The 22059-nt window shown below is 39.5% G+C and overlaps 1 protein-coding gene across 4 annotated transcripts in view; it reads right to left on the reverse strand.

Annotated features, from left to right (window-relative positions):
- Window positions 1-22059, reverse strand: part of VAV3 (vav guanine nucleotide exchange factor 3) — a 357610-nt gene that overhangs the window by 265226 nt on the left and 70325 nt on the right. For all 4 annotated transcript variants that reach the window (XM_082688262.1, XM_082688260.1, XM_082688261.1 and 1 more), the window contains exon 2: window positions 4778-4894. In XM_082688262.1, the coding sequence (XP_082544388.1) occupies window positions 4778-4894 (117 nt within the window). The remainder of the gene's footprint in view (window positions 1-4777; window positions 4895-22059) is intronic.

Genomic DNA, 22059 nt, shown 5'->3' on the forward strand with positions numbered 1-22059 from the left:
GACGGTTTGAACAGAGGAATGGCAGATCATCTATGCAGCATGGAAGTGAAGAAATTTATGGAGCCTGTTGCAATGTAAAAAGTATTATAATTAATAACTGCTAATTTTCTAGGGGAGGAAGTGGTTTATTACATTTCTTAAGAAAGAAGACAACTAGGACAACTTTAACTTTTTTTAAAATTATATAATCAGAAAAAGATTGCTTTGGGGTAGGGAAGGGCAGAGGGAAAGGGAGAGAGAGAGAAGATTAAGCAGGCTCCACACCCAGCATAGAGCCTGACCTGTGGTTCAATCTCACAACCCTGAGATCATGAACTGAGATGACTCTTAACCAACTAAGCCACCCAGGCACCCCCAGATGAAGCTTTTTTAGTAGAAAGTCAACTTGCGCGCCTGGCTGGCTCAGTCAGTTAAGCGTCTGCCTTTTGCTCAGGTCATGATCCCAGGGTTCTGAGATCAGGCCCTTCACTGGGCTCCCCGCTCAGTGGGGAATCCGCTTCTCTTTCTGCCACTCCCCCTGCTTATACGCATGTGTACTCTAATAAAGAAAATCTTAAAAAAAAAAAGTTTGGGGCTCCTGGGTGGCTCAGTGGGTTAAAGCCTCTGCCTTCGGCTCAGGTCATGATCCCAGGGTCCTGGGATCGAGCCCCGCATCGGACTCTCTGCTTGGCAGGGAGCCTGCTTCCCTTCTTCTCTCTCTGCCTGTCTCTCTGCCTACTTGTGATCTCTGTCAAATAAATAAATAAAATCTTTAAAAAAAAAAAGTTAACCTTCTAATTTAGTAAACTCATTCCCCCATCCCTATGTGATTTGAAAAACAAAATCAAGTTATAGAAAACGTTCAGAACTATTCTAACTTTTTTGACACACAAGTTTGAATTGAAATGAATATTCTCCTAACACTGGGGAAAAAGCTCAATACTAGGAATTAAAAGTAATGTGGAAAGGCAAAATTATCATAAGCCTTTCTAGATTGCACAAAATGTGTGCTCTTCACTATCTCAAAAATTAAATGAAAAACTTTCATTCATTTGTGTTAACACATGCAGTATGCTAAATCATATCTATAGAATAAGTAGATGTCAAGTGACAGATCACTTATACTTTTTAATTTCATAAATTCCCCTGTTTTCCCAGAATTTTCCTAAGTTCCAGAAGAAAACCTATCCGTATCAAAGCCTATGATTCAGGATAGATTTCTGGAATCTAGAACTAAGGGATAATGTAGGCAAGGCTTAGGGAGCAGCCTACACCACAATGGGGAGGTAGGGGAAGGTTAGCTCAAAACTGACTGCATGATGAGAATGTGTGAAACATTTATCCAGATAGAGTTCTTAATTTCAACAACCCATTTTATTAAAGGCTCATGCAGTATCCTAAATCTTTCCTCTTTCTTTTTTTTTTTTTTTAAGATTTTATTTATTTATTTGACAGAGAGAGATCACAAGCAGGCAGAGAGGCAGGCAGAGAGAGAGAGAGGAGGAAGCAGGCTCCCTGCCAAGCAGAGAGCCCGATGTGGGACTCGATCCCGGGACGCGAGATCATGACCTGAGCCGAAGGCAGCGGCTTAACCCACTGAGCCACCCAGGTGCCCCCTCTTTCCTCTTTCTTAAAAAAAAAAAAAAAATTAGATGCCAAGTCACAGATCACTTCTCTTAATTTCATATCTTCCTTTGGTTTTCTCCCATGAGTTCATCCTTTTCCCTGTGCATTCACACAGCAGTGAGACCCAAATGCAGATGGCAGACAAGAGAGACCAAGGACGGGGAAGTCAGAAGGTCTGATTCAGATCCGAACCAAGGACACCTTAAAATCACTGTTAAATCTCCCCATCTCTTAGTTTCTTCATCTGAAAAAGGGAAAGACTTGCTTGTTTCCTCCACAAGACTATAACGAAACTCTAACAAGGTCAGTGATATGAGGTACTCTCAAAGCTTCAAATTGCTATAAAAACATTAGATACTGTTATTATAATTAATATATTCCTAGGCAAAAAGGTGCCAAATATACATGAATTCTAGATTTGTTATTTGTATGAATCGAGGCAGACAGAGGCATATAGTTATAAATATTCTCTTTGTACATTAATTGCAAATTTAATTAAATCCCAAGGAATAAAGAGAAAAACTCTAACCTGTCTACATCCTTTTAAAATTTATAGTCACAACATGAGGAATGATTTGGTGTCTACATCAACATACTATTCACATTTTTTAAATGTAAAAATTTAAAACTGCATGAATTGTCCAAGTTCTGTCACTTACAGTCCAGGATCTGTAAATAGGGATGACAATGGTACCTACATGATGGGGCTGATATGAAGATTGGGTCAATATGTACAGAGCACTGGACCACTATGTGAACGCTTGCACCATGGTACCAGGGAGAATCGGCCAGTTCTGTGTTCAAACTATTGCTCCAATCTCTACTAGATGTGTGATTTGAATAGGACATCTCAGAGGGCCACTGTGAGGATTAATGGTCATATATATAAGTGTGTGTGTGTGTGTGTATATGTATATTTATGTGTGTGTATATATATATACAAAGACTGAGAAGTTACCAATTATCTTGAAAGTTATCAGTAAGTGGTGGGATTGATGATTTTGCTTAGAGTAATAATGTTTAATGACAGTAATACTAGTAAGGTATGAAAGAGCTTCTTTAACTTTCACTGATTTATTGAGGCCAGATAGTTTTGGAAGAGATACTGCACCAATGCTGGCAGTAGCAAAAATATATGTAATTTTAGAGTGCTGAGTACAGGATCAAATTCCCAAGGACATCCCCAAGCTTAACTCTGTTTCAGACTTATCATTGCCAAAATATTTTAAGTAGACAGAAACACATTTACCCTTGAGAAGCATACAGTTTACTCCTTCACATTCAACTCTATTATCTCAACTCCTACAAAGCTTCCGTTGTGTAAGTGCCCAGTGGTATTCCACTATAAAGCCACTGTGTTTCCAAAGAATTTAGATGATTTCCCAGTCTTTGTCAACACCATTTCTTGCAAATCTGAATGAAAAATGAAGATCTCCTTGAAAAGCTTTTAAAAGTCTAATCTTTTTTTTCATTTTTCATTTCCCTAATTCATTTTCATTTTTCATTTCCCCAAAAGAGTGAAAAAAAGATTAAGGAGTTGTTGTTGTTTTTTTTTTTTTTTTTTAAATAGGGGGAGGAGTCAAAGAATAAAGAGAACATCTTTTTAAGCTGTTAAGATGTTTTTTAGGGTTAACAACGTAGAAGACAATCCACTCCACCTCACCTGGAATTCTAGTTGACTCCCTGTCATCTCCATGGCTTCACTTCCTAGCCACAGACAAATATGCTACCAACCTCCCAACCGCCACCCCCACAAGGCTTGGTTTTCAGTTGCTTTGGTTACCGTGTTATCCTCCATCACTTTTGGGGGCCTCAAAACTGTTAAATCACAGCTTGCCAGAGGAAAAAAGAATCTTAGAAACCATGCTCTTATACCCATTTCCTTTTGCACAGGCTTCCAGACTGACAGTCTGATGAAGGAGAAGACGGATGACTTCCAGAAAATGATAAAGGGACTCTGGGTCAAGAAACCAAGGATTCTCTCTCCCTGGGCAGGGTGCCTTATCCATAGTTGCATCAAATTTCTGCATCTAATTTCTTACGTGTCTGTTTGAAGTTTGTGCAATCTATTCCCATTTTTAAGCAAATCAATCTATTGCTATAGGTTTTCACCTTATAATTGAAATATTATATCTTAGAAATCAAATGAAGCATCACTCTCAAACAGCCTTTTGATGAGATACTAGCATTGGAATTACAAGAGTAAGGGCAAACTTCTCAGTGTCATTTAGTTTTGTTTTTCCTAATTCTCATGTTCTTGTTTTCATAATGCAATGATGTCATCAGGAACCAAAATAAGGTCACCTTAATTACTTTTTTTTATGACTTCTTACATGCAAAAAGTTTATTTCTGCCTGATCACTTAAAAATAAACACAGCATTTAAGAGAATAATTTCTGTCACCTATTACACATAAATATTTGGTGTATATATAAATAATAACAGCAAATCTTAGAACAATTTACATGTGGCAAATATCGTCGAAGTTCAACAAGCTAACATGTATCTGCTGAAATGCAACCAATAAGAATTACTGAAAAATCTCAAACATTTTGGATTCATGTCTTCCCCATCACCTACCTGAGTATCAAAATAGAGAGGGGGCAGCAGATCATTCTCAACTTCCAAAAATTAGGTGCCTTTTAGATATAGAAAAGACAGGAGGGCTATTTGTAAGATGGAAAATAGTAGTCCTATCTTTTGAGGTAGCTCATTGAAAAAGCTACTTCTGGGGTAAAGGACTCTCCTTGTACTGCTTTAAATAAAATAATTCTAGTCCTGGGACACGGGGATGGCTCAGTCAGTTAAGCATCCGACTCTTGGTTTGGGTAGTAAGATCAAGCCCTGAGTTGGGCTCTGTACTCAGCGGAAAGTCTTAAGATTCTCTCCTTCTGCTCTTCCCATCACTCACTCTTTCTTGTTTCCATTCTCAAATAAATAAATCTTTAAAAATAATAATAATAATTCTAGCCCCATTTGGACAATGTCCTTTGTTTTGCTAAGTCACCTATGTGTGAAATTTAATTACTTAATGCAACTACCTAGACCACTTCTGTCACAAGTCCTCCTTCAGCAAAAAATGGTTAAGTATTTGATAAAATGTACTCCACTAAAACAAAACACATAGAAAATGAAACGTGGGGGGAAAAAGAAGAAAAGGAAATGTGATTACCTTTCCAAAGTCACGAACATCAAACAGGTCAAATGCTTCAAAGAGTTCACTCTTTCTCATTCCAAAGGTCTCGCAACAGGCCGTGAGGAATGTCCTTATGTTCTTCAAACAGAGAAACTGAGGAATGGAAAATAGCTATTAGTATATAGTGAATCATTCTGAATGTTCTATATCCTCTGTCTACACAGAATGCTATTTAAAAAAATGACAAGGGAAAAAAAAGAATCAACCAACTTTTGAGACTGCTTTGCAATTAATCCTTCAGCAGTATTTACTGAGTACCTGCTTGGGCACAGGGGATATATGAAGAAGTTACATAAAGTTTCTGCCCTCATGAAACTTATATTCTAATAAAATAAGACACACGAGAAAAAACGCAGCAACAAAAACCAACAAAAGAAATATTTTATTTTCATATGGTGGTAAGTGCAATGGGGAAAAAAGTCAGGTGGAGGGATCAGGAGCACTGGTGGGAGGGGGTGGGGAGGCGCTTAAATGAATGATTAGAGAAGGTGTCAGTGGGAAGAGAGCAGATAAGCAGAGATTTGAAGGGGGTGAAGGAACAAGCCAGGCAGAAGTACAGGCCACAGCATTCCAACTTAAAGTAGCATCCCCTGGCAAAGCCCTGAGACAGAATATCTAAGGTGTGTTTAAGAAAGGGGCCAATATGGGCACCTGGGTGGCTCAGTTGTTAAGCATCTGCCTTTGGCTCAGGTCCTGATCCCAGGGTCTTGGGATTGAGCCCCACATGGGGCTCCCTGCTGGGCAGGAAGCCTGCTTCTCTCTCTCTCCCACTCCCCTGCTTGTGTTCCGTCTCTTGCTGGGTCTCTGTCTGTCACATAAATAAATAAAATCTTTAAAAAAGAAAGAAAGAGGGGCACGGGGGTGGCTCAGTGGGTTAAACCTCTGCCTTCAGCTCCGGTCATGATCCCAGGGTCCCGGGATCGAGCCCCACATCAGGCTCTCTGCTCCGCAGGGAGCCTGCTTCCTCCTCTCTCTCTGCCTGCCTCTCAGCCTACTTGTGATCTCTATCTGTCATATAAATAAATAAAATCTTAAAAAAAAAAAAAAAGAAAGAAAGAAAAAATAAAGGGGGGGGCAATGCAGCTGGAGCAGAGTGAGTGACAGGGAAAAAGGTAGGAGGCAGCTAGAAAGGTCTGAGGTCAGATGATAAAGGACCTTGTTGACTCTGACCAAGACAAGAGTCACTGAAGGCTTTAAGGCAGAGGAGGGATGTGACCTGATATTTTAAGGGGTATTTCAGGCTGCTGTTTTTTAACATAGATGGAAAGGAGGAAGAACAAACATGGAGATAGGAAAAGCAGATAGGAGGGTAAGACCTAACCATGCGAAGACCACGTGTTACATTTTGACTATGTTAAATTTGAGATACCTCTAGTCATCCAGTGGGATGTGGGGCAGGCAGCTAGATATACAAATCTGCAGTCCAGGATACAGGTATATAGTACGGACATAAATTGGGAGGTTTTAGAGTATACAGAATTTTTTTTTTAAGATTTTATTTATTTATTTGACAGAGATCACAAGTAGGCAGAGAGGCAGACAGAGAGAGAAGGGAAAGCAAGCTCCCCATGGAGCAGAAAGCCCGATGCAGGGCTCCATCCCAGGACCTTGGGATCATGACCTGAGCTGAAGGCAGAGGCTTAACCCAATGAGCCACTCGGGCGCTCCAACAGAACATTTTTATCCATATTACCTTAGAGGACTTTATGAGAAAACAGAGGAGAGGACTGGAACTGAGTCATCTTAGGAGATCAGGAAAAGAGCCCACCAAAAGGCTGATCACGAGTGACTGATGAGGAAGGGTAATAACCAGAAGCACAGGTTTTCCCTTAAGTAAAGTGTTTCTAGAAAAAAAGGCATGATAAACTCTTTTAGCTAATGATAGGTAAGATTTGACCAAGCGCTGACCATGGACTCTGGCAGTGTGAAGGTTACAGGTATACCTTGATAAAAACAAGTTCTGTGTGGAATGGGGTGCATGGAGCAGGTTCCAGAGATGATGGGAACAGAGGAAGTGAAAAGGGAATATAGAATATAGACTCTTAAGGAGTTTGCTGCAAAGGGGAACAGAGGATTGAAGAGGTGGTCAGAGAGAAAGAGAAGTCAAGGAAGGCCTTTTTAAAAACAATGGAAGCTGTTACGACATGTTTTTATTTTGATGAGAATAAGTCAGTAAAGAGGGGAAAGTTAGTCATGCAAGAGAGAAGGCGAGTCGCCAGAATGAGGTCCTTGAGTAGACAAACACTGCTCCCATGGAGAAGTCTGACTTGGAGAGAGAAGGCTCAGTTCATCAACACTACAACAAAAGGGAAGGTGGATCTATTGACAATTTTTAAAAACAAAATTTACTTTCAGTATCCCAAAGACTCAGACCTACATAAGCAAAATACACACATACCCTGAAAGTGAATCACTGCTTTTTGGAGACCTAAGCTGCAGGGGCACACATAAGACCATTATCCTCGAATAAGTGAGAAACCCATCAGCTAATCTGAGCCTTCTCTTTTTAAGCACCGTCAATGTTTTATTTTGTTGTTTTGTTTTCTTATTGGTTTTTTAATTTACAGAAAGCACATTTTACTTCCTTGGTATTTGAAACATTCAGATTTTTCACAGGCTTAACTTAGAAGCAGTTTGACCCTTTACAGGAATCCTTCTCTGAGGCTTAAATATTTCAGGAGAGGTTAAAACCACAGGGGAAGCATCATGAACCCTTTGAAGCACAAAGACAGAAGCCATTCAGCACATGGAGTCACTACTTGCACTCTAAAAAATTCATAAGAGACCTTTATAACGCAAAATCACTCTACATGTAGCTCTTCCACATAGGATTGCTTATTTACAGATTAAAAGCCTTGCATTCTGCCAAGATAGACAATAATTACTCTCTTGGGGATTATGCAACTGCTCTCTTGCAATATTTTTTACATAATTAAGTGCCCAACTCATAGCTCACCAAGGAGAAGCACAATTACGCATGCCACCCTCTGAAGATTGCTCACCAAACCCAGATTTCATCCTGTGTAGGAAAAACTACAGTAAACTTCCACCCAAGTGCTTCCTTAACTCAGAAAAGCAAGGATTATTTCTGAAAAGTTAAAAAAAAGAAAAGAAAAGAAAAGAAAAGAAAAGAAAAGAAAAGAAAAGAAAAGAAAAGAAAAGAAAAAACTGAAATGCAGTCATTACTGGATACACATTTAAAAACAGGTCTTCCTGGGATGCCTGGGTGGCTCAGTGGGTTAAGCCTCTGACTTTGGCTTAGGTCGTGATCTCAGGGTCCTGGGATTGGGCCACATATTGGGGGAAAACAAAAACAAAAACAAAAACAAAAAAATAGGTCTTCTCACTTCTAGAACCAACCTTAACTTTATTTGCCCCTTAACTAGTTCAGTTCTATTAAATTCCACAAATATTTACTGGATTTGGAAAAGGTCACTTGAATCCTCTTACTTTTTTGAGGCAATCCTCAAATTTGGCCTTCCCTGTAGGTATTTCCTCAGGCAACAGTTTTTGAACAACATTCCAGACACTGGAAATGCTAAAAATGAGTAACACGAGTGGTTCTGCCTCAAGCTTGTCTAATCTTATTTGGAGATTTTCACAGTTACCCAGTTTGGCTAATATCACTAGGATCATATTCCACTTGATGTTCACAGGTGCTCATCCCTGTGCATGCACAGGAACGAAGCTGAGGGCTGGAGAAAGTGAGCCCCAATACCACTGCAGAAGCACTGGCCAACCTGGTACGGACAGCCTGCCTGCCACTCCCGAGACGTAGATTTTGTTTTCATCACACTGAGCTTGTTCTTTTTCCAGTTTATTTTTAAGAATTTCTAACCAGGGACGCCTGGGTGGCTCAGTTGGTTAAGCGGCTGCCTTCAGCTCAGGTCATGATCCCGGGATCCTGGGATCAAGTCCCACATCCGGCTCCTTGCTTGGCGGGGAGCCTGCTTCTCCCTCTGCCTCTGCCTCCCTCTCCGTCTGCCTGTGCTCGCTCTCTCTCTCTCCCTCTGTCTCTGGCAAATAAATAAATAAAATCTTTTAAAAATAAATAAATAAATAAATAATAAATTTTAAAAAAAAAGAATTTCTAACCAAAAAATTGAGAAGAGAGTACAATGAACATTTCACCTACCCAACAACTGGAACATACTGTCATATATACGTGCTTTTTTTTTTTAAAGACTTCTTTTAAAGAGAGAGAAAGCACGCACGTGTGAGCACAAGAGGGAGGAGGGAGCAGTAGAGGGAGAGGAAGAGAGAACCTTAAGCAGACTCTACAATGAGCAGAGCCCAACTCCGGGCTCGATCTCAAGACCGGGAGATCATGACCTGAGCTGAAATCAAGAGCTAGACTGTACCACCCAAGCACCCCTATATATGTGCTTTTGTATGCCAACTCTTTATTTATAAGATGTATTTTTTTTAAGTATGTGGAAGCAAGTCACAGATATCACAACACTTCACTCCTAAATAGCTCAATAGGCTTTTCCGAGGAATAAAGATATTTTCTGACATACCATTATCACACCTAAGAAAATTAACAATTCTATGTTATCTAATATCTATTTCATATTAAAATTTCCTCAGTTGCCCACCCTATGTCTCCTTAAGCTATGTACTCCCCCAGTGAGATCCAATTAAATTTTATCCATTGCATTTGGTGGCTTTATTTTTGCAGTATCTTTTGAGAAATCCCACTGCCTTTTAAGACATAGACTTTTTGAAGAGTCTAGACAAGTCATAGAAGGTCCCACCTTTTGCATTTGTCTTATTTTCATGGTATCGTTAAACCTGTTTCTCCATCACTTGTATTTCCAGTGAACCAAAAGCTAAGTCTAAATATAAATTAAACAGTTCTGGCAAAAATACTTCATACTGTGAAATTCATATTTCATAACGTTTAAAGATACAAAATGTTAAGTTTAGCCACTATTATTGGTGCTAGCTTGATCACTTGGTTAGAATGTTTATTGCCAAATCTATTATAAAGGGACATCTTCCCCTTTATATTAATAAAAATCCTATGTGTATTAATTTGGTGCCATGTCATATTTCCCAATAATTTTTCACCATGATTTACCATTCACTAATAACCCTTGCTTTGATTAATCCACTTGGGACTACAAAATAGTGATTTTTTCTGATTCTATCATTCCTTCCATTTTTATTAGTGGGTTTCTTTTTTTGAGATTTTATTTTTTTATTTGACAGAGAAAGAGATCACAAGTAGTCAGAGAAGCAGGCAGAGAGAGAGGAGGAAGCACGCTCCCCGCTGAGCAGAGAGCCGGCTGCAGGGCTTGATCCCAGGACCCCAGGATCATGACCTGAGCCCCATTGGTGGTTATTCTTACAAAAAGAGCTTTCAGTGCCCTCCCTCCCGTTCCCTTTTTTCCCACTTGTTTTTGTTTTTTTTTTTTTTTAAGTTCATATTGTCCCAAATTTGGCCATTTGGAGGTCCCTTTAAACTGATTCCTGTGTCCTTTTAACAGAATGCCATTTCTTGTATCAAATTGTCCCAAACCCACGTAGGTCCTTTGCTCTAGTTCTGGAATCAGTCATTTCTCCGAGCAAGTCCATTCCTACTTATGTGGTAAATGGTATTTAGAAACAAATGTCTGAGCACTAGGCTGCTCCCAGGTTACATGGGCCAATTTTATCAGAGACCAATAACTCTATCCTTTGATTAAGCAATCCACCACAAAAGAGTTAATGTAAACCAGATTGGCCTAAATGATCTCCAATGCACCATTCAGGTAATTCTATACTTTTCTTTGTGGAATGCTTAATAAGCCAACTCTTATCTTATTCTGCTAAGATGAAGGAAAGTAGAATTTTTTGAAGATGACTGATGAATACATGAGCTTGTTTTATGCTTAGAGATGTGATTGGTGTTTTGACACACTTACTTCAGTATAACTTTTTTCTCCCCAGTTTATAAATTCTTTTAGAGTAGTAGCCATATGATTGTCCTTTGTATCATCTGTGGTAGCTTAAAACATTCTGCCTTCAGAGATGGTTTACGACACACAAGAAAAAATATAGCTCATTATTTCATAACCAAACTTGATGTTTGATAAAAAAAAAATTATACAACTTTACATATAATTTATAAGAGATAACCTTAGGAATTTTTAGAATTTAGGATTCAAATTTTAAGAATCAAAATTCTAAATAACTTCAGGATTTTTTAAATATTAAATGTATACACACAAGATAGTTACCAAAATTAAAGATATACAAAAGTCTAAACAGCATTTTCTCATTTAACAAATACTACTGAGGTGCAGATTATATACTAGGCATCACAAAAGTTCATAAAACTTATATTCGATTGGGTACTGCTTTAATTTATTAAACATATGTTAATGGAATCAAACTCCCAAGAACTAGGTATATTTTTAAGATTTTATTTATATGACAGAGAGAAACACAGGCAGTGGGAGTGGGAGAGGGAGAAACAGGCTTCCTGCTGAGCAGGGAGCCCGATGCAGAACCCTGGGATCATGACCTGAGCCAAAGGCAGACGCTTAACCATCTGAGCCATCCAGGCACCCCAAGAACTAGGTATTTTTAAAAAGCAAATAGGATCCAAACTGTCCTCAGAAGAGTTACCCTGGCAGGGCAGAGCCCCCAGACCAGTGACAGCACGATTACACAGTATGTGGCAATTGCCATATAGAGAGTATTCAAGGGTTCTGTGGGAGTCCTGGAGTATCAGAAACAGCTTTCTGGAATAAGTGACCATTGAGAGGAGAGCTGAAGGAGAGGTGAGAGTCAGTCACAAAAATAGGAAGAGTGATTGACATTCAGGGAAGGGAAAGGAAGATGCCAGACTTAGGGTACAAGGGACTACCAGGTAAACAGCACAGCATGTGTGTATGAGCACAAGACAAGGCATGGCCTGCTGGGGGCAATGGAAGTGGTACCGAATGGACACAACCCTCTGGGGGGCAGTAGCTAGAGCTGGGTTAGAAAGGGGAGTTGGGGCTTACAAGGCTTGCCAAAGAGATGTGGGCTTTCTTCTAGAAGACATGGTGAGGTTCAATGGGTTTAAATAGAATAGTAGGACACTCAGATTGCATTTTATTATTATAGTAATTTTTGAGTGTTTGCTGTATACCAAGCTCTATGCTAAGGTTTAGGTCCTTTAAGCCTCATGAAAACTCATCAGGAAAGTTTTCATTTTCTCTTTCACACAAACAGAGTTTACTCAAGGCTATATAACTGCATTTGCTAAAGTAATAGTGTCGTGATTCAAATCCAGACCTTCTTGCTACAGAGCACACATCTTTATATGGTGTTATTCTAGCTCTCTTTTGAGGTATACAGATTAAATGTTTTCTTTTCTCTTTATTAGGGTGATGATATGGGTTAGGCGGGCAAGACAGGACAGGTAGGGTGCTGCCATATTAATTTAACAAAAATATTATGGCCATTTGGACTGGGACTAGCATGGTAGGAGGAGGAACTGAAAGTCTGTAAGTAATATGGAAAGGAAATACCCAGTAACTGAATATGCTTGGAGTGGGTGGGGAAAGAGAGAAGAGAGAAGAACTAGGAATTATATCCATAGCTCTGTCATGGGCTCTGCACCTACAGTAAAGGAATGCTCTAAAAATGGTAGCTTAGCAGCTGGGGGACAGGGTGTGTGAAAAGAAGCCAAGATGGGAGACAGTTAGTTCTTGTCTTAACATCTGGAAGATCCAGTAATGAGAGAGCGTCGAGGGAGCATGTCAGGGATATCCAGTGATGAGTGATGCACTCTAACAGCACAGGCAGTGGTCTTTAGCCCCCCACACCCACCCTTCCCCTCCGAAGTACATGAGCAGCTTCCTTATTTATTACAAGTTGAAGAATTTAAACGGTAGAAAAGCACTCAATAGATGCAGATAACCTTCAAAGAAATTTTAATACCATCAAGGTCTAGGACACCCTCAAATGATACAGAGATCTCCAGATTAGATAATGTTTCATCACCAGATAGCTACCACAACAGACAAGGCTTTTCAAGGTGCAGCCTCTCCCACAGGACCACTTCTATGCTAGTAACAGTGATGTTCCAGAAAGGAAACATTTAAAAGTCAGACTGCAAAGGTTCACTATAAAGCTCTGAGACGACCTTCCTCTTTCCTCTACCCTTTTTATAAGGTGTACGGTTGCCTTTTTCTCTTTGTGCATAAGAACCATTTTGACTTTCTCAATGATATGAATACAAGTGGGATCATTTCCCTTTTTTACTTGAAAAAATAAGCATCTACTTCTGTAAAATTAACAAAAAATGGACCAGTTATGTTAACTGACGCTATGTAACAGGAAAAAACCTCCACAGTTTGTTGTGAAATGAGCTATTTCAATCACAACCGAGAAGTGGTAACTTATGGGAAGGCTGATGATTTCTAATACAGCTTCACTGCCATGCACACTTGCTGACTTACCACAATTTTCACAAGGACCATCAACAGCCAAAGCTGCCTGATGAAGACAGAAGTCCTTGGAGTCTCATTTCTTTTCCTTTTTTTTTTTTTTTTTTAAGATTTTATTTATTTGAGAGAGAGGGAGTTGGGGGAGGGGCAAAGGAAGAGGGAGAAGCAGGCTTCCTGCTGTGAGTGGAGCCAACTCAGGACTCAGACCCAGGACCCTGAGATCATGACCTGAGTTGAAGACAGATGTGTAACTGACTGAGCCACCCAGGTGCCTTTCCAGTTCACCTTTCTTGATGGAACGCTCATTATCCCGTTGAAGTGGAGAGTGAATTTGAGAGTTTAAATAATTTGAATTGGGAGTGGTTGTTAATGAGTTGATTGACAGGTTTGTTTGTTTTTTAAGATTTCATTAATTTATTTGACAGAGACACAAGCAGAGGGAGAGGGAGAAGCAGACTTCCCACCAAAAGCAGGGGGCCTGATGCGGGGCTCGATGGATCCCAGGAACCTGCGATCATGACCTGAGCTGAAGGCAGATGCTTAATGACTGAGCCACCCAGGCACCTCTGACTGACAGTTTTGAAAGGCAAAACTTGAGGAAGCCTATTGACAAACAGGAGGTACAAGAGTTTTCTTTTGTGAGCCAAGCCTCAGCTTAGACTTTGTCAAGCTCTACCTAGTACCCCTGTCATCCTAACTCCTCCACCTTCCCTTTCCAAAGGAATCAATCATCCTTTGAAGAACTAGTAAGGCAGGAAGGCATGTAAAGAAAACAGTAATAAATCAAGTTTCTCTCTTACTGGGGTCTTCTATTTCTGTCCCTTTAGCTGTATCTTCGCTGTCCCTCTGTATCTACCTTTTAAAATTAAGAGAGCTAGGGCACCTGGTGGCTCAGTGGGTTAAAGCCTCTGCCTTCAGCTCAGGTCATGATCCCAGGGTCCTGGGATCAAGCCCTGTATTGGGCTCTCTGCTCAGCAGGGAGCCCGCTTCCCTTCCTCTCTCTTTCTGCCTGCCTCTCTGCCTACTTGTGATCTCTGTCAAATAAATAATAAATAAAATCTTAAAAAAACAAAATAAAATAAAATTAAGAGAGCTAAATTCTACATCTTTTGGAAAGAAAACAAAAGAAAGGCAAAAGAAAAAGAATTTTTATTTGTATAGGGGCTTTGTCCTTTTCCCTTGTGACTCAGCAGATCCCAACAGAAGGGGCACTGTCCCCACTGCTCTGTAAAGAAATCATACCCATAGATGCCTTCTGAATAATTATAAAATAATGATGCTGCACTTAGCATCAGTTCAAGACTGCACGGTATCTTCAAATAATTTTCTTATTGCTTCTATTATTATAAATAAATGAAGACCCTAAAGAACATGCAGGAAGAAGTCCAGGAAGGGAGGGGAACTGTTTGTCCTAGCTCCAATTTTGTGCTCAAGTCACTAAATCAAATCTCCCCTATTTTCAATAAACTAAAAGCCATGTTGACTGCTGTCTAGGCTGCAAAGTATTTTTAAAGGATAAAAAAAAAAATTAGTCATAAATGTAGTCACTCCATAACATTTAAAGTTGCATGCTTATTTTCTATTTTCTTCAATGATTAAAACTTTTATGGGTCATATGTAACTTTATGAAAGTGACCAAACTCCAAATTGCAGGCCTAACTGTAAGAACTCATGCATCCTGTACTCTGTTGCACTCTGGGTCACACCTGTGATAATGACCACCTTCACTCTATCTGTTCTCCCAACTATCACATGCAATAAACATTTGCAAGTAGAGACTACATTTATTTCACCTATGTACCCACAGACACGTGGTTTTAATAAATAATGAATGATTCATGATGCAGTGTATGTGTAAAACATAAACAGCAACCATTTCTTGGTAGCCAGGGAACTCATGGGGAAATTTTACATTAAACTGTCATCATATCCCCTTACTTATATATTAGTGTATCAATAGCTACTCTTTATTAAGTTACCCCCAAGAACTTTAGAATTTCATGATCTTAATAATTATAAGTAAAATAAAGATTTTAAGTTATTAAGCAGTTATGTTCTTGGGCATCGTTTCTAGACTGGGTTGCCAGCCTCTGGTGCATATTCAATGGTAGCCTGCTAACAGATTTTCAGGATTCCTGGCCAACTATCACCATCATACACACAAGCCCTTCGCTGCTTTCAACAGCCCTTGTCCTCATAAGAGGGAGTACTGTACCCCTCACCCTTGGCCACAACTTAAAAAGGTTATCTATCTGTCAACCCCAGCCTTAGCCCTTGGACCCGGAAAATGTTAACAAATAGCATTTAATTCTACTTATGTGTTTCTAGTTTTTGCACTGAAAACCTGAATGCCTGGGAAATGCAGAGGTCAAAATTAGCCTGAAACATCTGTTTTGTTAAGTTCATTAACCTGCTAAAGAAAGCACTATATGTCAATGCATTTAAGGAGAAAAAGTAACACTCAACCACATTATTATATGCTATTTGGGCTATTCCAGCTAGCCCAAAGCACACTAAATATGGCCCACTCTACATTCTAGAGAAGACTTCCTTGCAGGGCTCCCTATTACAGCAATGCCAAAAAGAGCATTTCATTTTGCACAGACCATTAAGAGACAGTAGAATGCAGTAACTAAAAGTCAGGATTTTATAGTGGTAGGAACGGTAACAACATAGCTACAATAGTAGTGATAGTCATAATCATAGTAGAATGGAAGTAGTTGTAGTAACCATTTAGCAATAGCAGTGATGGTAACAGAGTAGCATGGGAGTGGTAGTAGTAAGAGTTTAGCAATAGAGCAGTACTAGTAATCTTGGTGGAACAGAAGTAGTGGTAGCAGGCAGAGTGGTAGTGATGGTGGTGCCATCGGAGGAAAACCGGAGTCTCCTGTGCCTTTATTCTAGGTGAGAAATGGACTGTCCTTCCAATGTAGAACATCCTTGGAACAGCACACTGGCCTAGAAAGCCACTCCCTGTGACCAGGAATTAGAATCCTGTTACCCTGTTACCACAGAAGGAGGGGAGTTGTGGTCATTCCTCATTACAGACAACATTCAAAATGAGGAAAAAGCTTATGGACACAAATCTGTGTTGCTTTTAGATATTAGCTCTACAAATCCGTGAATCCAGGTAATGAGAATGAAACAGTGTGCTTGAGTCTGATCTAAAATGAAAAGAGCTGTATACCCAAAAAAGAAAAAGAGAGAGACAGAGAGACAGAGAGACAGAGATCTGATTGCAGGCAACTCCACCTCACGGTCTTGGCTCCCCTACAAACAGCCACCTGAGAAAGAGCCACAGAAGTCCTCACGAGTCCCTGAGGAGTCCCCACCTTCTCCCTCCTTTGCTGTATAGCTCCCTATATCCACCTCACCCTGTGGTACAGCCAGATCAGAATGTGAGCAGCAGGAGATCCAGAAAGGAAGAAAAGAACAGAGGGGAAAGTAAAGCCTGAGTCTCTCCCCACTCATTTAATCTGACCTTAGTGCTATGGGGTAGGTACTATTAAAATTCCCACTTACAGATGAGGCAACCAAGATAAGTCACATGGCCTTAAGTAATGGAACAAGGTTTCAAATGGTACCTCCAAGGTCAAAGTCCATGCCTTTCACAACTATGGCATTCTATCTCCTCCCCTGCAGATACTGCCCAAGGCAAGGAAGCTGGGGGCCAAGGTCCTGCCCTCCAGGGAAGGACAGGAGAGACACAACGGAGCAGAGAGCATTTCCATTCCAGTGTAGTAAGTAGAGAGGCAACCTCCAGGTTTAGTGGTAACACAAAGGAAGAATGCCCGTCCAGTTAAGGAGGGTAGGTTAAGATTCACTCCTCCAAGGAAGTGGCTGAAATGCATGTACAAGAATGAACAAAAGGCGATAATAAATGGTACCTGGTGAGAAGCAAAGGCCTAGCTTTGGGGAGGAAATGTAGTTCAAATGGCCTCTACAGCCAGAGCAGGGAAGAGAGTGTAAGAGATGACTGGCCAGAAAACTAGACAGGAGCCAGATTCCAAATGCAACTCAAGATTCACTTCTCAGAGAGGACAAGGCAATGCGTCATAATGCTTCTGACTCTACAAACAATAGCAAGAGACAAATATGTGTGTCCCACATATGACACTAAGCACCTTCCATGGAGTAACTCAGTCAATACATACAATGACCCTCTGAGGAAGACACTATTATTTTACTCTATTCATAAGGAATGAAGACACAGTGAATAACCCAAGGTTAAGGGTAGAGTCAAACCCACCCCTGCTAGCACTCTCCCCTGGCAAACAATGCTGCATCCGTGAGCATGGGGGGTTTTGGGGAGGAGGCAATGACAGGTTCTATAGTGGCAGTAAAACCAGACTTCAGGCACCTGCCAGCTTCAGCAAACGTGGGGTCTGCCCCAAGGAAGTAACTTCAAGTAACTTCAACTTCAGAAAGAAGATGCATTTAAAAAAAGACAAAAAGATAAAATCTTTTAAAAAAATGTAAAAAGACAAAAAGATGCATTTTGGAGGAAAACACTCTAAGAATAAACAACAATCACAACAAATGTTTCAATTTCTATTCAGATCAGCATAATACTTAGCTCTAGACCATACAACCTACCCTCCCCTCTTTCTTTTCTCACCTACAAAAGAGAACATCCCTTGCTTTATCCCTTTTTTTATAATTTTTTAAATTTTTATTTATTTGACAGACAGAGATCACAAGTAGACAGAGAGGCAGGCAGAGAGAGAGGGAAAAGCAGGCTTCATGCTGAGCTGAGAGCCTGATGCGGGGCTCAATCCCTGGACTCTGGGATCATGACCTGAGCCGAAGGCAGAGGCTTTAACCCACTGAGCCACCCAGGCACCCCTCTTACTTTATCTCTTAATGTCTTTCAGTGGGCTTCTTTACACAGGATTACAAATGTTCTATATAACTTTGAACAAATTTGAAATGACTAAGTAACTTTGGAACAAAATTATTCAGCCATAGATCAACAGGTTTGTTTGTTTTGTTTTTTATTTGACAGAAAGAGACATGCAAGAGAGGGAACACAAGCAGGGGGAGTGGGAGAGAGAGAAGCAGGTTTCCCGCCCAGAAGGGAGCCTGACATGGGGCTCCATCCCAGGGTCCTGGGATCATGACCTGAGCTGAAGGCAGACGCTTAACGACTGAGCCACCCAGGTGCCCCTCATTTTTTTTGGTGCCAAATTACATTCTATTTGTCCCCACATTTCTAACCTAATTGTTATTCTATCTGCACCCACACTCTTCCCAATTTAGTATCACCCCAAATTATATGCAAATTATACTTCTCATTTTTTATTCTATTACCTGAGAGACTTCCTTATGATTTATGCTCCAGGTTTTAGCTCTGCCTACTATGTCACAAGTTGTTTTATTAAAATAAGTTGCAGTTTTTCAAAATTAAGTAAGAGTATACTGGGTCTGCACTAAAAACACTGTTAACGACAAGATCTGAACTAAAGATCAGATTTATAACTGACCTATATTATGTATGTATCATACACATTATCTGTATGTTTATATATACATGCACATATACACTTTTGTGTTAATACCACTACTTCAATATAATATTTCCTTCTGAAAATATCAACCAAGTAGAACACTTAATCAAGCAGAAATACATCCTAATTGAGTATAGAAAATCTCCTTTGGTTTCTTCCCCCCACCCTTTTTTTTTTTTGGCCTTTAAAAAAAAACTCTGCTATCTTTATAACCAGGAGATCTGTACTCTGTGTAAAAAAACCCTGATAACCAGGGGATTAATAGATTAATTAAAGGCCCATATATCTTTTCAAATTAGTGTTTTCCTTTTCTTTGAATAAATAACTAGTGAAATTACTGGATCATGTGGTATTTCTATTTTTAATGTTTTGAGAAACCTCCATACTGTTTTCATAGTGGCTACACCAATTTACATTCTCCAAAATGCACCAGTTTTTTTTTTTCTTCCATAACCTCACCAACACATGCTATTTGTCTCTCTTTTAAAAGATTTTATTTGTCAGAGAGAGAGACACAGAGAGTATGTGTGTGCAAGCAGGGGGAGGGGCAGGTGGAGGGAGAAACAGACTCCCCACTGAGCAAGAAGCCCAACATGGGACCTGATCCCAGGACCTTGGGATCATGACCTGAGCAGAAGTCTTTTTTTTTTTTTAAGATTTTATTTATTTATTCTACAGACGAGATCACAAGGAGGCAGGCAGAGAGAGAGGAGGAAGCAGGCTCCCCGCAGAGCAGAGAGCCCCATGCGGCGCTTGATCCCAGGAACCCAGGATCATGACCTGAGCCAAAGGCAGAGGCTCTAACCCACTCAGCCACCCAGGAGCCCCCCTGAGCTGGAGTCTTAACCAATTGAGCCAACCAGGCATCCTAACTTCTTGTCTTCTGATATTAGCCATCCTGACTAGTATGAGGTAACATCTCACTGTGGTTTTGATTTGCATTTCCCTGGTGACTAATAATGTTGAACAACTTTTTCATGTGTTTGTTGGCCATCTGTAAGGTCTTTGGAAACACGTCTATTCTGGTCCTCGGCCCATTTTTTCATTGGATTAATTGTGGGGTTTGGGTGTAGCGTTGTATAAGTTCTTTATATATTTTGGATATTAACCCATTATTGGATATATCATTTGCTAATATTCTCTCCCATTCAGTAGTTTGATGGTTTCCTTTGTGCAGAAGCTTTTTGATGTAATCCCAATCATTTAATTTTGCTTCTTTCTCTGGCCTTAGGAGACATAGCTAGGAAAATGCTGCCATAGCCAATGTCAGATTTACTGCCTATGCTCCCCTCTAGGATATTTATGGATTTAGAGGTCTTACATTTAGGTCTTTAATCCACTTTGAGTTTATTTTTATAGATGCCGCAAGAAAATGGTACAGAGTCACTCTTTTGCATGTAGGTGTCCAGTTTCCCCAGCACCATTTGTTCAAGAGATCGTGTTTTGCCCTATGTATATTCTTGCCTTCTTTGTCACAGATTGACCACATAAGCATCAGTTTATTTCTGGGTTTATTCTATTTCTTTGATCTATGTGTCTATTTTTGTGCCAGTACCATACTGTTTGATTACAACAGCTCTGAAGCCTATCTTGAAATCTGGATTTATGATACCTCCGAGCTTTGTTTTTCTTTCTTGGGATTACTTTTGCTATTAGGGGTCTTTATGGTTCTATACAAATCTTAATATTATCTTTTCTAGTTCTATGAAAAATGCTATTGGTATTGGTATTTTGACAGTAATAAAGAATAAAATAGGCAGTTTCTAAATCTAATACCTTTATTCCTGCAGTCTCCAAGTCTGTACCCATCTCAGCCATTTTTCTTAAGACCAAATACACTTTTAGGTCATACAATTTCTTGAACAGACTGTACTAGATCATTCCAGAATCCTCTCTATTAGATCATTCTAAAACTATCCTGTTACTAGGTATGTAATTACAGGCTATTTCTTCAGCAGTATTTATCCATTGCCACTATAGTCCTATATGGTAGAGGTGGAGGTTTTGTGAGAGGTTTTAATTTTCTTATCTAATACCAACTCAATACTGTGTTATATGATTTTTAAACTAATTTGCAAATGTAGTTACTCTACCTATAATGGCATTTCTGTAGGAAGACCACTGTCCTGATTTATCATGGATGCTCTTAAGCTCTTTGTCCTACTGCAATTATTGGTAGTGTCCTTTTCATTAAAGAAAAGTTCTTGTATAATAGATATATTCTTTCTTTCTTTTTCCTGTCCTTAGAATATTCCTCATCCTTCAGAACACCAGATCAAATTACGCTTCTCTCTTAAGCTTTCCTTGACAACTCCTGATAAGGTTGGTCATTCTTTCTCAGACATTATATACCATTTAAACCATGTCATTATAAAAATGTACCAAATCTTATAGTAACAGTTTATTGGTCTATGTCCTGAATATCGCCTCACAAGGCAAGTGCTATAGACATATATAACTACAGACACACAAAATTCTACATGTATACATACATACATACACACATACTATACACACTGGATACACAGGGGAATAACCAGGAACGACCACTCTGTATCCAAGTCCTGCCTCTCCCATCAAAAATTATGTGGCTGTAAGGAAATATAGGGGTTAAGAATGGATATGGGGATCACACAGGCTTGTGCTCAAATCACCCACCTACTGGCTAAGTAACCTTAAGAAATTTACTTGACTTCTAAACCCCAAACTACAAAATGTAGATAATTTTATCTTCTTCCATAGGATAGTACTCAGTCTAGTGAAATTGTACTAATATTATTATGCTTCACATGCATCAATTATTCACTAAATCTGATTTATTGCTATTTATTGGCAAGTGACACACCAATGAAATAAAATACATTCTTAATTTTATATGATTGATATGTCACAATGGAATGCCATTGGTGTTGGAATTGTCATTATTAGGCAATCATTGAACCCATGTGAGTCTTGGTTTCTCTATTTCAGAATGGGAATAATCATATTTCTCTAACAGGTCTGTTGTATTAGTTGAGATCATCTGTGAGATATTCAAGTTCCATTACTTTTTTCATTCACTAAGCACTGGCTGAGTGCCTATACTAGTGCTAAGCACCTTGTTAAACAAGCTAATTCCAAAGATACAAATTGGGTACAAGAATAGATACCAAAGATACAAGACAAGATGGACAAATCCCTTCTTTCAGGGAGTTCAAGGATCAGCACATAACCTTACAACTTGTAGATACGCAATGGTCATTACTATTCTCTCCACTCTCCTGTAAACTTTTTTCTCTAATTTTTCTCTTTCGTTCCAACTTCATCTTACTATCTGAATTTAGGC

This window comes from Mustela nivalis (genome assembly GCF_964662115.1).
Source record: "Mustela nivalis genome assembly, chromosome: 10".
In the NCBI taxonomy this organism is placed as follows: domain Eukaryota; kingdom Metazoa; phylum Chordata; class Mammalia; order Carnivora; family Mustelidae; genus Mustela; species Mustela nivalis.